This window comes from Neodiprion fabricii, chromosome 2 (genome assembly GCF_021155785.1).
Source record: "Neodiprion fabricii isolate iyNeoFabr1 chromosome 2, iyNeoFabr1.1, whole genome shotgun sequence".
In the NCBI taxonomy this organism is placed as follows: Eukaryota; Metazoa; Arthropoda; class Insecta; order Hymenoptera; family Diprionidae; genus Neodiprion; species Neodiprion fabricii.
The window spans coordinates 30426141-30440668 of NC_060240.1; the positions used below are offsets into that span (position 1 = coordinate 30426141).

Consider the following 14528-nt stretch of genomic DNA (forward strand, 5'->3'; position numbering starts at 1 on the left):
TTCATGAATAAATTTTTCCACTTTAATTGTAAAACAGAGTTTCTTACCTACATACCTCTATAGATGTCTGTAAATGGAAAAGCCCAAATAGGATAAACTTCACACCCTAGGAAATACTGGTCCCTCCGCCATGCAAGCAAATTACAATTATGGTCGAAGAACTTTGCCACTGACATGAATATCGTTCAAAACGAAAACAACGTAATTATAATTTCCATACAGTATTCAGGTATTATACGTACAAGGTCATTCATACGTTGTCGAACACCAGCGATATGCCAATGTGGAACTGGTTGGAGATTCGTGGTAGTTTAGATCGTATCGTCCCAGGATTCGCATATGGCTGGTGTTCAGTAACGAATGAAAAACCTTATATGTATACGTATGCAATGACACAAATGGCAGTTTTCGATTTCAATTGAATGCTTTTCCGTGACATTAATGAAATGATTCAATTTTGCCCTCTGGCAGTTATTCTTTACACAACGCATCATGGTGCAGTCACGTTGTACAAACGATTTATTGCAGATGAGCGTCGTTCTGTAACACACAAGATCAACACACATCAATATAGAAGTAATAAACCTTGGAAAAATTCTTTGCTTCCAACTTTTATACTGTTTTTCCATTTCAACGTTTAAAACGACCGATTGTCATTTTATCTAATCTGATCTTTGCAATTTAATTTATGAAACAGGTAATTTTTAAAATCTCCTGTTCTTTACCTTTCTTCGTGTAGCCTTGCTCAGTCAGAACCTTCGTCATTTAGATGAATCTTCGCCTTTTAAAATTTGTTACAACATTTACCATCACACTGCTGTAAAATGGATTAAAGATGGATTTTCTTCAACTTACCGGATGTGTCGTAACTATAACCGAAGGTTTGTCGACCCTATTCAAGTCGCCAAGAAGAAAATCATTCGCAGCATCGTGAAGAACCGCGTCCTGAACCGGTTGCCTCCACTTTCCAAGATCCTGTCCTAGTTCCTGTTTAGGAAGCCACCTGGAATTGAATCGCACGCCGTTGAACTTGAAAAGTAACAGTAAAATAAGCGACCAACAAATGTGTTCGGAAGATTTGAAGACATGCTCTCACAATTACCTGTGAATTACCGGCGATAGCATATCCCTGTCTACTGATCGTGGATTCCTTGGACCCGTGCACAAAGTCACTAGATTGCCGACAACGATAACCACTATAGCTCCTAGACCGGCTATCAAGTGATAAGATAGTCTGTATAGCGGAAAAACGTCTTCCTCTCTGAAAACAGAAGAAATCAATTTCATTTGTTGTCGTTTGCGTCCGACTTCTACGTGATCGGGATTTGCAAAAGAAGGTTTACCGTTCAGCTTATTACATGCTCGATACTCTGAGAAATGAACAGAAATTTTGCACAGACTACAGGCTTTACATGTACAGCGAAATCAGTTCTGATTGTGAGTCACAGAAAAGAGGTACTCACCCCTGATGTTCGAATAATTCGAGAAAATTTTCGGTCACGTTTGCTGGACACTGCGACAAGTTGACCGGTAGTTTTTTGGGACGAAGCTGACCAGCGCCGGTTGCAGCATTGGCGCCCAGACTGGCCCAAGCTGCGATGGTGAATCCTACAATCGCACCTACAAATGCACCCTGCAGTATTTTATGAGAATGGAGTATACGCTCATCTTAAATCTCATGAATAGTCTTGCTTCGGGGAAAATGTATGCAATGTATTCGCGGACTCACCTTTGAATTTGCCCAAGGAAACAGCATCCCAAGGGTAAATACTCCGAAGGAAGTGCCCGCTGCGATCGCAGCCAGACTTCCAGTTACCTGTGAAGCAATGATTAAGTTGTAGATGTAGCAATGAAAATCACATTAATTGTATAGTCACACAAGTAAGAATAATGAGTTGAGATTATAGATTTACATACCGCGAGGACACCGCCGAGACGTTCGACTAGGAATATGAATCCCAAAGCAGTTATTCCGAGAAGAATAGCAACACTTTTTGCGAATATAGTGGAACACCTATCGCTGGGCTTCTGTCTGAAGCATCCCTTGACGAAATCCTCGAGCAGAACAACCGAAGTGGAATTTATACCCACGGATAAAGTGCTGCGGCATACAATTCAACAGGTATAAGGTACCGCGCACTGCTTTATAGAGTGAAAATTCAAAACACAATTGATTAGACTTATTACCTCAACGCTGCTCCGAAGATACCGGCGACAAACAATCCTGGAATACCATGGAGATGACCAGCGATTTCCATCACGTAGGCTGGCAGCATTTGATCGTCGGCAAAAACGAGACCTGATGCTCTCGGATCGCATCTTGGTGGCGACCACCAGGCCAACAGTACCAAACCGCACCAACAACAAATTGAGATGAAACTGATGACCCCGCAAGTGAACACGCAAATAGCCCTAAAAAACTATCGCGATGAAGTGATCAGAAATAAAAAGAAAGGGTGATGTGAAACATGCTTTCAAATACACAACGATGTTCAAATTGTTGGACTACGTAACAACTGGAGAGCACCGTTTATCGTGATTTAGATTCGGTGCAAGTTATCACGGATCCAACCTTTTCGCGACGAGAATCAAGAATAATTTTTTGAATTTACGTCTGTAAGAAAGTTAGCAATCAAACGAACAGATTTTTTCCACAAACACGTCTCCACCACTCACATTTTAGCAGTCTTCATGGTCGGCAGGGTTCGGTACCGCTGAACCATCGTCTGATTTACGGATATGTAAGCCGTGCTGTATAGCCAGGAGCCTATTGATACCGTCCATAATGTGTGTCGCGTATAGGGAGATGGATCGAGGCTGGATATAAAGAGAAACGGAGGGGAAAGCAGTGTTATTTTTTTTTAGTCTGCGATACCCTTACACGTATTATACCAACTTTAAGAACTCGATCCTCTTCGCTTCGACAGCCCGTTTCCAAACTTCGGACGGTCCTCCGACCTGGTAGGTTCCGAGCAAGGTCACCACTATTACTGCGGCTACCATCACCGCGACTTGGATTGTGTCGGTCCAAACCACGGCCCTCAGTCCTCCCTGCAGAATATGAAAGCTTTTCAAGATTTCAAACCCGCAACGCCATTTCAGCACAGATATAAAGTTACTACAATTTGTCCTCATTCAATATACCTGTTTAAAATTCTTTGAATTTTTCTGATTTTCCAGATTACAGAAAGTTATCATGTTCGTTAACGATAACGAATATTTTTTGGTTTCATATAAAATTCCCCGGTTTTTCCCTTATGTTTCCCGTTTTGAGACATTCTTCTAGACATAGAAAAACCCTAAGCATATTATGCTGCAATTAATCAAACAAATATTACCGTAATTAAATTAGCGTTTTATCGACGAGACCCATGGAAACATACGTATTTCGATAAGCCGTCTAGAACGGACGTATCTCTGTCGACTCTACAAGACCTTTGTTTACACTTACTGTAGCATCTTTCGTGACACGTCCGTTCCAGCTGGCCGACGAAATACGTATGTTCTTAAATTGCGTGGCGAAATACGTCTGCTTCCACAGGACCCATCGATATATCTGACGAATTTAGAAACATCTCTGCAAGATTCAACTGTTAGCAAATATTATACCGTTCTAAATTCGAAAATCGAAGAATTGAAAATGAAAAACTGAAATCTCCAAAGTCTTCGCATATCAAAATATTTCAACAGCAGTTCTTATATAGTTTAACTACATGACTGTAAGCGAATTCTGGTCTAATTATGTCAAATTTGATATCCCAATTTAGGCTGTGGTGCCTAGTGTTAGCTGTGAGATTACTCTACATATTGCAGATAGTACCCATCGCAGATCAATGTCTCAATCAGTGTCTCTGCAGTGAACATGATATAGACATAGTATGCAAACCTACCAACACAGTGTAGAAGACGCATACCGCGCATACCACGCTTCCAATTAGATGAACGTTGATACCACTGACTGAAACAAACACGGTACATAATAATATACTAAAATATGTAGACTTATTGTATAACATATAAAAAAAATAAAAAATCAACCGAAACAAAAACCACTTTTATGTATGAGAATTGGTATAAAGTACCTTGATTCAACGCCAAAGATGGAACGTAGACCACAATGGACTGGTACAGGACCTGAAATATAGATCATACGAAAAAATGTAATACATACATGTATACAAAATTATTTCAAGTTCGAATCTAAAATATATAATACGACAAATGCTGGAACGTCTTACCGCGTCAACGACGAAGATGAGAGATATTAGAATACGAACTTCTCTGCTGAATCTGATCTCGAGATACTGAAAGTTTTTGTAGAAGTTAATTAGGCTTCAGAATTATATGCCAAACTGATGGCTAAATAAAAGGTTAAAGAAATACAACCTCGTATGCAGAGTTTAGCCTAAGAACGAAGAATACGGGAAGATACACTTTCGCAACGGTAATTCCCGTAAAAAATATGCTGAATATCGTCACCCAGTACTGAGTTCCAAAATTGTATACTTCAGCCGGCGTTCCAAGTATCGTAATACCTGAAATAAAGCTACGTACGAGTTGCATTGCGGATTAAAATTCGCGCACATCGGTCGCATAGATTGTGATTTCTTCGCCGATTTGGTAATCAATCCAAATTAAATTTCTCCAGAAATCGCTTACCTGGCGATCAAGGAAGACGATACGGGAAGAAGACCCATGTGGTGTCCACCCAGGAGATATTCCTCCGTGTTGTACTTCTTACTTCTGAAGTAATGCCAAAGTCCTGCCGTTGCAGAGGCGCACAGCATTGCGATGAAGACGATCCAGTCACTCCAATGAAGGTACCAACGATCGGCCGGCATCTAAAAATATGGAAATTCAAGAGGGTTTCAAAAAAAAACCAAGCGAGAAAACGACAAAACAAATTTTGACCAATCATTCGGCCAGAATTTTACGCCTGTATCAATCTCTAGTTTCAGGTTTATCTCGCGGTAATCTGTAATTCGAATTGATCATAGCGACTTTTGGAAGGTAATCTACAGGCTTCCCCGAAAATACGAGAGCCGATTTTTGTTCTTTTATAACGGTAATACATACAGTTGCACGTGTAAATAAATCTTGGCATGACGTCGATCGATGGATGCTTGTTTCGAAATTCATACACGCGTATCGTCGGATTTAAAACTGGTAAAAGTGCCAACGTCCGTGACATTGGCGACATTGAGACTAGTTTAGGTTCACGGTCTCATCACTATGACTCGGCACAGCGAACGGCTCGAAATAATTTAGCCCTGCAAGCATTGCGTAATTTCAATTCATCGGGTCAGCGGCAATACGTCGTTCGACTTGCTGACTGCAGGCGATCACAGCTACCGCAAAACCCGTAATTAAAATTATCTATGTAAACCATGCAAACCATGCGATAGAACACTCTTAGGTATGTATTACACCGGACTGTGCACAAAATATTTTCACATGACTTTGAACGTATAGGAAAAAAATATACCAAGATTCAAAACGATCATCGAATACTTTAAGCATATCGCAATATAACTATGACATAAAACTGTTTCCGCTTTTGTTGTTGAAATGCAAACACGATGCAGCAAAAATATCGTGTTTTGTGTATATTATATGCGTACCTTTTCGAATAATCGAATTACTGGCTTTTGAGCAAATCCGAGGAGCTTTTATCTTCCCGGCGTATGTATCTTCTGTATCACAAAGTGCTAGTGAACGGGGGAGGCGGGCGCGTTCCTGCAGCGGTAACAATTGTTATAATTATCGATAGTTTGTATTACAAGCCGGAATGGTGATAGGTGTGAGGTCTAAACGTAATTGGCAACGGAAGGCGAGACATCCAGCCTCGCAGCGGTCAAGCTCCGGATTGCGAATTCAGCGACGCAAAGACGTACGCGGAGAATTTCGCCGCGGTCTAAATGCCTACAAGCGCAAAGTCCGTCTGTGCCTGGCGGCAAATTAATTTACTCGCCAATCAACATTCGAAACTTTGCCTGCGCAATTAAAGAGTCGATTACTAGGCGCACTCGATAGACGAAATCCCGTCTAATCATCTATCCTCATTTGTTACGATCGTCTGCGGGAAAAGCAGCTGGTCGCAGGTTTACGTAACCACGCTATAATATTATACGCGATTTTGTTTGCCGAGCTGTGTAGAGGCCTTTTTCCACGTCAAGGTAGGAGCAAAAATATCATTGTGGATTGATGTATCGAATGAAAAAATTCATTTTCTTAATTCTTTTTCTCGTAACATATGCTCTGTTCAAAGGTTATTACGACTGTTTATGCAAGTGGTGAACAAGCTCTATAATAATACTGTCTCACAAAATCGATTTCTTTTGTCCTCGTAAACCGGAAGAACATTGCTGAAATATACAGCAGAATTCAGACCTAATTAAAAAAAAATGCAATCTGATAGAAAATTTCTATTGATAAAATTCTATTTGAACGTGCAAAAAAATTAACATACATACATAAGACGAACGTATCGGTTCGCGGAGCTAAATCCCAACATAACAGTGTAATTAAGCACGAACTAATAAAAGCCGGGTATAACAACGACAAATTATCCTGTCGGTAGGTCATTTATAATCTAGATTACAGCTATCCGCTTATGATATATTGTACAAAATTGCTGCAAGTTACATATTCGCAATCAATCGCGCGTTCGTAATAATCTAGTTTCTTAATAACCGTAATTAAAATCGGCCTTCAAATTTGGACTCTCTTAACAAGCAAGTGCCCGTTATTTAAGATTCGGGAATATTGCTTTCTGCATAATGGCTCATTTTTCAAGTCTATTCGAAAGTTTTTAAGGGATAGGGCGGTTTGATAGGGCAGCTCAGAGGATACGTCAGTGATTAGTCAAGCGCCAGGTGTCATTTTGATAAAGGAATGATGTTCAGTATTTATTGATAATATTGTTGGTACTGCTATATAAGATTATAGTACAACACTACACGTCTCACCTTCAATTCAAAATCACATTTGCCTTAACGTAGTGTACTTGTATGCATGTGTATAAAATCTGTCCCCAATTTACGCTTGAAAACTTACATCCTACAAAACGAACTGTCTGTATTATAATAAATTACGGTGATATAAATCGATCAGGAATTTATAGAAAAGAAAACGAAAATTTTGGATAAATTAACGTGCAGAAATCTCGCAAAACCTACAATTTGATTTGTCACCCATTTTGTTAACTATTTTTCACGGATCAGGCATTCAAGTAATTCGTCAAAGTATGACATCTGAAATTGAAATTCATGAATCTCGATCGATTTACATTATCGTAATACTGAGCATAAAACTGACCACGTGGCAGAATGAACAGCAGTTCTCCAAAGTAAATAGCAGTGAAAACGAAATGAATCTGGTTGTGTATAAGCTACGCGGCTCAGTTTTGCTCTCAACCGTAAGTCTCTGCAAATTTATCACTCTTAAAACATTAATGGCCTAAGACGCTTTTATTACCTCGATCGATTACTCCCAAGGATAGAAAAAAATAACCCGCCACGAGTTCCACGCGCGGAATGTGTTTAAATTTCATTAGTAACGATCCAAATTTTACAATCTCAATTTTGATTTTGATCACAAGACGTGTCGCATATGGGTAAATGCAAAACATGTTTAAGCATATAGTGGGCTACTGTTTTTTATTACTTTTATACATTTTTTGGTGAAAAATTACGTCGCACAGACTCGTAAAGAACGGGTAGTTTCCTCGAGTAATCGATCTAATAAATATGCATACATACGCAAACTTAGATACGTTTATATGTATCTCTCTTTGCGTACGCATATGCAAATACCTAATATATACATATACTTATATGACCTACTCACATGTAGATACAGGATGTCTTTCGAACTAATTGACACTTAGAAAAATTTTGTAGAATAGTGTGCTATGTACGAATTGCTCGACAAAATCCTGTAATTATAAGAATATATTCATTTAGATGTCGCGTTACACGGTAACACGATCAATATTTTCCTATACGCAGCCTTACTCTGCGTTCCAAAAGGCTGTCTTATACTCATACGAGTTGTGAGTCATTTTTATCGTCTACTTTTAACACCAATAAAACTATGCATAAAATAGCCGTGTTTTATAACTGTACGGTTTCTGTACGTTGAGCAATCACAAATCGAATAGTGGTCTGCTTTGCATTTCATGTTTGTGGACTCGTTTATAAATTTTTTAAAAATCTTACCGAGATCACAGGTTACACTCTTCGTTATCTTAAATTTATCTGCTTAATTACATGTGCCAAGTTGAAAAAATATCCGAATTACGAAAATATCTTAGAAAAGTTTCAATGAGGTCATGAGGTCATGAGAGCACAATTCGGTGTAAATATTTTGCGCTACTAATAATGTTTAGGGTAGATGGTAACGGTTCAGAATGCAACTATACGTAAATAAAATACGTAAAGTTGAAATTTTGATAAAAAATTTGTTCCAAACAGGTTCCTCCGTGAAACTAGATAGAATATTTTTGCCAGAGCATTGATTCAACTGTAACACTATCCAGCCGCAGAATAAGGCTGTTGATTTATTAGAATATTTTTGAAAATCAACTATATGGATAAAGTACTTAATTAACTGCCAGTAGATCATAGCTTCTGGTATTTTCCTTCGCCAAACAGCCACCGGCATACTCTATCGACAATGTACGCGAATAGAAAATCAGCAAACAATACTTGCACCAGAATTAACCGAAACTGCAAGAGAATAAAAATATTGTACTACACATAATTGACAACGTTCCAAGTATCAAAATTTCGTCATTATTTTCTTAGTTTCGTATATTTTACATTCACTACTAGAATCGGTGTAAGTATACTCACGTCTTCTGGAAAATCAACAATTTCGAATTGAGCTGATATTTCAGGCAAGAACCCGCATGCCAAACCTAGGATACACAAGGAACTACCGACCACGCTGTACAAGAGAGCTTTATTCTCGGAGAGGCTCTCCATGTATGGATGTCCCTGAAAAAAATTGATTAGATCAATTAGGAATTGTAGAGGCAACAGAATTTCTTCACCTGATACATTGGTGAAAGGATCTGGCTGTAACATTGATCTATTTTAAAGAAATACTGCCCTGATCTTGCTGATACCGATTATTATAAACACAAATAAATTTGAGTCAGTCAAGCATTGTTGTGTTCCTGAATCTCCAAGTTTTCTGATAATCCTTCATTTTCATTCAAACAGCCAAAAAGTGTGGAAATTAAGTTTGCAATAAAAGCATTAGACAATCTTTCATGAATTACCCTGGTATTTCAAATTTGCTACTTACTCTATAGTTTATGGCGAAAGTAGATATCTGGAGTGCCATAGATATTATATAGACAGTACTGTTGACTAAATCCGCTTGGAAAGGCTCACCATCTTCGTCATCCTCACTTGATGACGACGATATGCCCGTGTCATCATTCGGGGCAAGTAGTGTAGCTAAGGTATCGTTTCTAAAAAAATATAAGTCCAACCAGTGATCAAATTAAGATACGAATTCATTCAACAGTTTAATGATTCAAGCAAGATAATTTTAAGTAGAATCGAATATATCTTACCTAGGTGAACGAATGGCAGCTTCTCGGACTAGGAAAATGAGGCAGATAAAGTGAACTGCAAATTGAAGTAGCACCGTTAAAATTGTGTATAAATTAAAAATATTGGGCAACGGCCTTTGCTTGGACAATGTCTTGAGTGGTTTTGATCTTGAGATGAATAAGAAACATGAGGCTGCTAATAGTCCTTGCAGAGTAGCTTGAGCATCACTGAATTTAATTCCATCTAAATACAGAACCGACTGACTGTAAGCAAGAACAAGAGCGTTCAAAGCAAGAATTTTGAACATTTGCAGTGTTGTGACTAAGGTGCAACGACCCTGCTTTATCACGTGGCAAACTGGAACACAAAATACAACATATACGGTAGAGAGATATCGACAAAGTCAAACACAACGTCATCTAGTATAAAATGAGATCCGTACTGCACTGAATCGATGACAGTTTACTGGTGAAAGGAGCAGCTATAGATGCGTCCCCCAATTTCACTAATTGCGATTGATCTTGTTCCTCTAATTCCTTAAGGATTTTCTGAATCTTTGCCTGTGTATTATTCGCGTGTCTGGAATTGGTTCTTGGACCATTAACCACGCTAGGAGAGGCAGGGCTTTCTCGTTTTTCAACCGGAAGTCTCTCCGGTGCATTTGAAATGATGGCAACGCCTAGGAAAAAATGAAATGATGGGGTAAACGAAAACTTTGGAGGTACATATACAATGTCTTCTAAAACCATTTGGAAAGTCATTTCATGTGACGTGCATTTGAACAACCTACCGACTTGAGCGTGTTTCAGAGCCCCCACATCATTTGTTCCATCGCCACACATCAGTGTCGTGTACCCCAATTCTTGCAAAGCAGTTATAACGAATTCCTTCTGCTTTGGAGCAAACCGTGCAAATATTGCTATATGCGGTAGTAGTTGATACAGTAAATCTTTGTAATTTTCTTTTAGAAACGTCAAACCCTGTAGAAGAATAATGAAGACTATTAATACAGTCGCGTCATTAATTAATGAATAGAATAAATTTAGCAAAATTCAGCCTTACCTCGCCAGTAATACATAGTGAATAATCTTTCCAAAGCTCTTTGCCCTTCTTGCCATCATTTTTCGAATTTAGTTGCAAGTTTTTCGTCTGATCCACACTTTCCCATATCCACCCGCTAGAAGTTTGTGTTAATATCAATGTTGCAGTCTTTTTTGTAAAATGTAATTCTCGGCCAACATGGCAAGCAGTTAGTGGATTGTCACCTGTTATCATAACTACCTGAAAAACATAATTTGACAATTTGTTATGAACTGCAAATACTCGAATCAGCAATCAAATATGAAAATAAAAATCATACCGAATGAGATGCATTTATGATCTCTTTTATAACAGCTTTTGAATCAGTCTTTAGTGGGCAGCTAATTATCACAAATCCGGCAAACGTTAATTCTGACTCCAACTGGTCCCGAGTCATGTCTCTTAGTTCCTGAGCAGACAGCGGGAATGGAAGAGTGCGATGACCTAGTGCGAGGACCCGTGCGCCACGTCGAGATAACGATAAATAAGTAGAGTCATAATTTTCTGGTGTTGATGAAAACTGGAATAAAAATGGTTATTTATGAATTCTCTGACTATTTGGTCGTGATACCAAATTTGGCTACTAATGTATTACATCTATTAACAATTACCATTGATTTAAGTGTCTCTGGTGCTCCTTTAACAGTTACGATATAATGCGGCTCTGTAGAACCAGGAGTTATGTAACCAGCTACAACTGACATTCTCTTCAACGCGGAGGAAAAATGGTGCCTTTGGAAAATTTTCAATCCTGGGTTTTTTCCCTTCTTTGTGATAACAACATCGCCTGAAAGATAAATAACATGAATGGTATGAATGATATACAGCAATATGAAAAGTTATAATTAAAAGTACCTAAATACTTCCTCGAGAAAACCAAGATATGTACCTTTTGTAAGATTCCAATCTACTGCAGATAGAGTAGCTTTCTCAAGAGGATCTCCGACTATTCCATCATCCAATTGAACCAAGGAATGGCAAGTTGCCAATACTTGTACACTCTCTGCAGGACACTTAGATAAAGGTATTACATCAGACTTCCCACTAAAATAATTTATTAACGATTTTAATGAGGTTGTTTAACGGTAAAAGTTCGTAGATGACTTACTTCATTCCTGCAATTCCTTCTACAACCAAATCGTCACTCGTTAAAGTTCCAGTTTTGTCAAAACAGCAAATTTCTACCTTTCCAGCAAATGGAATTCTGAAAGGCTCCGTACAGTAGACTCCTAAACAAGTAGCAAAATTGTAGGTATGGTGCGTAATATATGTACACACATTGAAATGGGTTCAAAAAACTTGAAGTTTCTACACCAATATTTAATAGTGAAAATTCTTTACGTCCTTTTTTTTCAACATGGTTTTTTATTATTACTATTATTATTATTTGTTAATTGTGACCCACCTAGTTTAGATAAGGCCAGTAGTGATGTGTTGACTGCCAGGGACAATTCTATTGGCAATTCTGGTGGCACAACCGATGTGAGAATGAGAGTACACTCGAGAAACAATTTGTACTTATTTCTTGTCGGATCTTCACTTCCTGAAATCGATTTTAAGGGAAGAATATATTTTGCTTATAAACGATTGGATCAAAACAATAAAGAATCGATAGAATAACTGTGACTGATATTTGATAATATGTTAGTACCTTTAATCCAAACATATGCAGCAGCTGCAACTGCGAAGATCAATAGAAATAAAATAAAGCCAAATGTCTCCAAGTTGTTTGCCGTTACTCGTTTCACTCCAAAGAGAATGGTCCTTAATAGTTTTCCCTGTGACGTTGAAAAGCCAGTTCGCAAAACATAGGCCACACAGCCATTGTCGGTTGCTGTTAAAGTAGGAAAAAGAAGATGAAGTGTGTCAATGAGGTACTTTAATATTATTATGCAAGTCCTGCTAATTATTCAACATGCCTCTAAGGCCTGTTGTACTTTTCCCAGGGGACGTATGCTGGACCACTTTGGTGCCACCGAACAAAACATGTAGTTTACTATCCCCATCGATGTTCAAATCTCTGTTTCCTTCAAGTCCCTCGACAGGTTCTTTCATTTGTGGTACTGACTCTCCTGCGTTTCATTACTGGAGTTAATAATGCACAAATTGGAATTAAAGAATTTGAATCAAAACTTGAATTCCTATTACCAGTCAACATGCTCTCGTCAACAATGCAAGGACCTCTCAATAAAAGCATGTCGCATGGAACTAGATTGTCATTCTGTGATCGTGTAATGGAAACAATATCGCCAGGAACCAGTTGATCAGTAAATATAGTTCGCCACCTTCTGTTCCTGTATACCTACACCAAATTTTGTTGAAAAATCCATTGTATTACGATGAAAATGAAAAGCTTGAAGTTTATTTTTAACGTGTTAACTTTATGAAATATATCAACTATTATGAAAATAATCATGCTTGAAAGCTTACCATTATCATGTATGGCTTATTACCCATTTTACGAATTTCTGCCATGTTTCTAAGTTGCTGCTGAACCAACGTGCACTCAAACATGATAAGCATAATTAGAGTGAATATGCTGTAATACCAATATTTGTCAAGGCACCACAGTGCGACGCAGAATACTTGAAACACAAAAAACGGAGCAATGGCACGCTCCTTAAAAAGCTCCCTAAATTCAGGTACAACCATATCGAGACTAAAAGAATGATTTGATTATATTTAATTGTGCTATGTAAGGATACAAATGTATCAGATAATAAATCCAAATACGTTCTTACTTGTTTCTACCATATTTTTCTTCGGCGGCTGTAACTTCCTCTGCATCCTGATAGCCCTTCCAACTATTATAATGCTGAATAGCATTTGCAACAGGAAACTCTAAGCCCTTGAATATCTTCTTATCTGGATCCCATGAGTACTTAGTCTTTTGGAAAATGAACCATGGCTCTTGACTACTGCTGTGATGTAGTACAACAAGCTCTGAACTTCCGTTATTCGGTGTCGGAACAACTTTGGCTACTTTAGCTTTGTAAGGATCGTTTGTCTACGAATAACATGAATAATTATAGATGTATAGAAAGAGGAGCTTAATGGATAAACGACCGCTGGTGTTGTTGAAGATTAGTTAACGGTATATCGGTATTTATACCTTATATTTTTTTGGAAACGTAGTGAAAGCATGACATAAGAAATACGAAACTCCCGCCATCGTAGCAGAAGAATAAATTGACATGGCTGCCGCGTAAGGAAAACATATTGCTCGATTTAAACATAAATAGTTAATTAGGAATGACAAGAGTGACAATTACTAAGGCGAGAGTAGGGGTAACGATGAAAAAAACTTACAAAGCTGCAGTTTAGAAAACTTTGCACGTGGACTGACCACTGACAACATAGGCAGACGAAAATCTGTAACAATCCGATAGCCGCAATGCCCACCAAACCAGCATCGTAATATTCGTCGATACCATAAATAAAAATCCAACTGTAAATCCACACGGCTTGTAGGACGACAAACGGCAATATGTAACCATTAAATAACAATTTGCGAGGTACGTGCAGGGTGACACTCTGCACGAGTTCATCTACCCGTGTTTCAGATATCGTAACCATGATTACTCCACTGTAGCCGTCGAGAAAGAACAGACGAATTACGGGTACGTAGACCGTCACTGAACTGCTCAAACTGCTAGAAACCCGGTATATCCTGAGTCACGGCGTTTCGCGTATAGAGCTCAGGTGAATCCTACTACAATTTTCCGATGCAACGGACGAAATGCAACGCTGCGAGCGGCGGTATCGGTACTCCAGCTTTCGATCAGAATGTGTTCCACCTCTATAATCGAAAATATTACGGAGTACGGTCTTCTACACAAATCTGGGCCACTATTGGCACTCCTATCCCCTTACTATTGAACG

The 14528-nt window shown here is 38.5% G+C and overlaps 2 protein-coding genes across 7 annotated transcripts; both read right to left on the reverse strand.

The window, feature by feature from the left end:
• LOC124176212 (sodium-coupled monocarboxylate transporter 2-like) lies at nt 1–6096 on the reverse strand. 5 transcript variants are annotated; one of them, XM_046557165.1, is made up of 15 exons: nt 6018–6096; nt 4660–4841; nt 4387–4546; nt 4239–4304; nt 4083–4134; nt 3891–3958; nt 2897–3051; nt 2677–2817; nt 2188–2412; nt 1918–2101; nt 1730–1816; nt 1464–1633; nt 1103–1261; nt 856–1003; nt 1–540 (listed from the first exon to the last, which is right to left on the reverse strand). In XM_046557165.1, the coding sequence occupies exons 1-15, from the start codon at nt 6051–6053 to the stop codon at nt 520–522; spliced, it is 1854 nt and encodes a 617-aa protein (XP_046413121.1). In that variant the 5' UTR covers nt 6054–6096; the 3' UTR covers nt 1–519. The 5 variants fall into 5 exon arrangements, with proteins under 5 accessions (XP_046413121.1, XP_046413123.1, XP_046413122.1 ...); XM_046557167.1 differs by lacking the exon at nt 6018–6096 and adding an exon at nt 5927–5944; XM_046557166.1 differs by lacking the exon at nt 6018–6096 and adding an exon at nt 5622–5911.
• Nucleotides 6097–6878: 782 nt separating this feature from the next.
• On the reverse strand, nt 6879–14468 carry LOC124176209 (endoplasmic reticulum transmembrane helix translocase). 2 transcript variants are annotated; one of them, XM_046557159.1, is made up of 19 exons: nt 13956–14468; nt 13388–13653; nt 13077–13305; nt 12795–12948; nt 12566–12718; nt 12298–12480; nt 12052–12189; nt 11755–11875; nt 11536–11690; nt 11258–11433; nt 10927–11166; nt 10629–10847; nt 10357–10546; nt 10009–10245; nt 9587–9923; nt 9313–9481; nt 8856–8999; nt 8603–8729; nt 6879–7936 (listed from the first exon to the last, which is right to left on the reverse strand). In XM_046557159.1, the coding sequence occupies exons 1-18, from the start codon at nt 14220–14222 to the stop codon at nt 8622–8624; spliced, it is 3486 nt and encodes a 1161-aa protein (XP_046413115.1). In that variant the 5' UTR covers nt 14223–14468; the 3' UTR covers nt 6879–7936; nt 8603–8621. The 2 variants fall into 2 exon arrangements, with proteins under 2 accessions (XP_046413115.1, XP_046413114.1); XM_046557158.1 differs by having other exon boundaries at nt 6879–8729.
• Nucleotides 14469–14528: the final 60 nt, after the last annotated feature.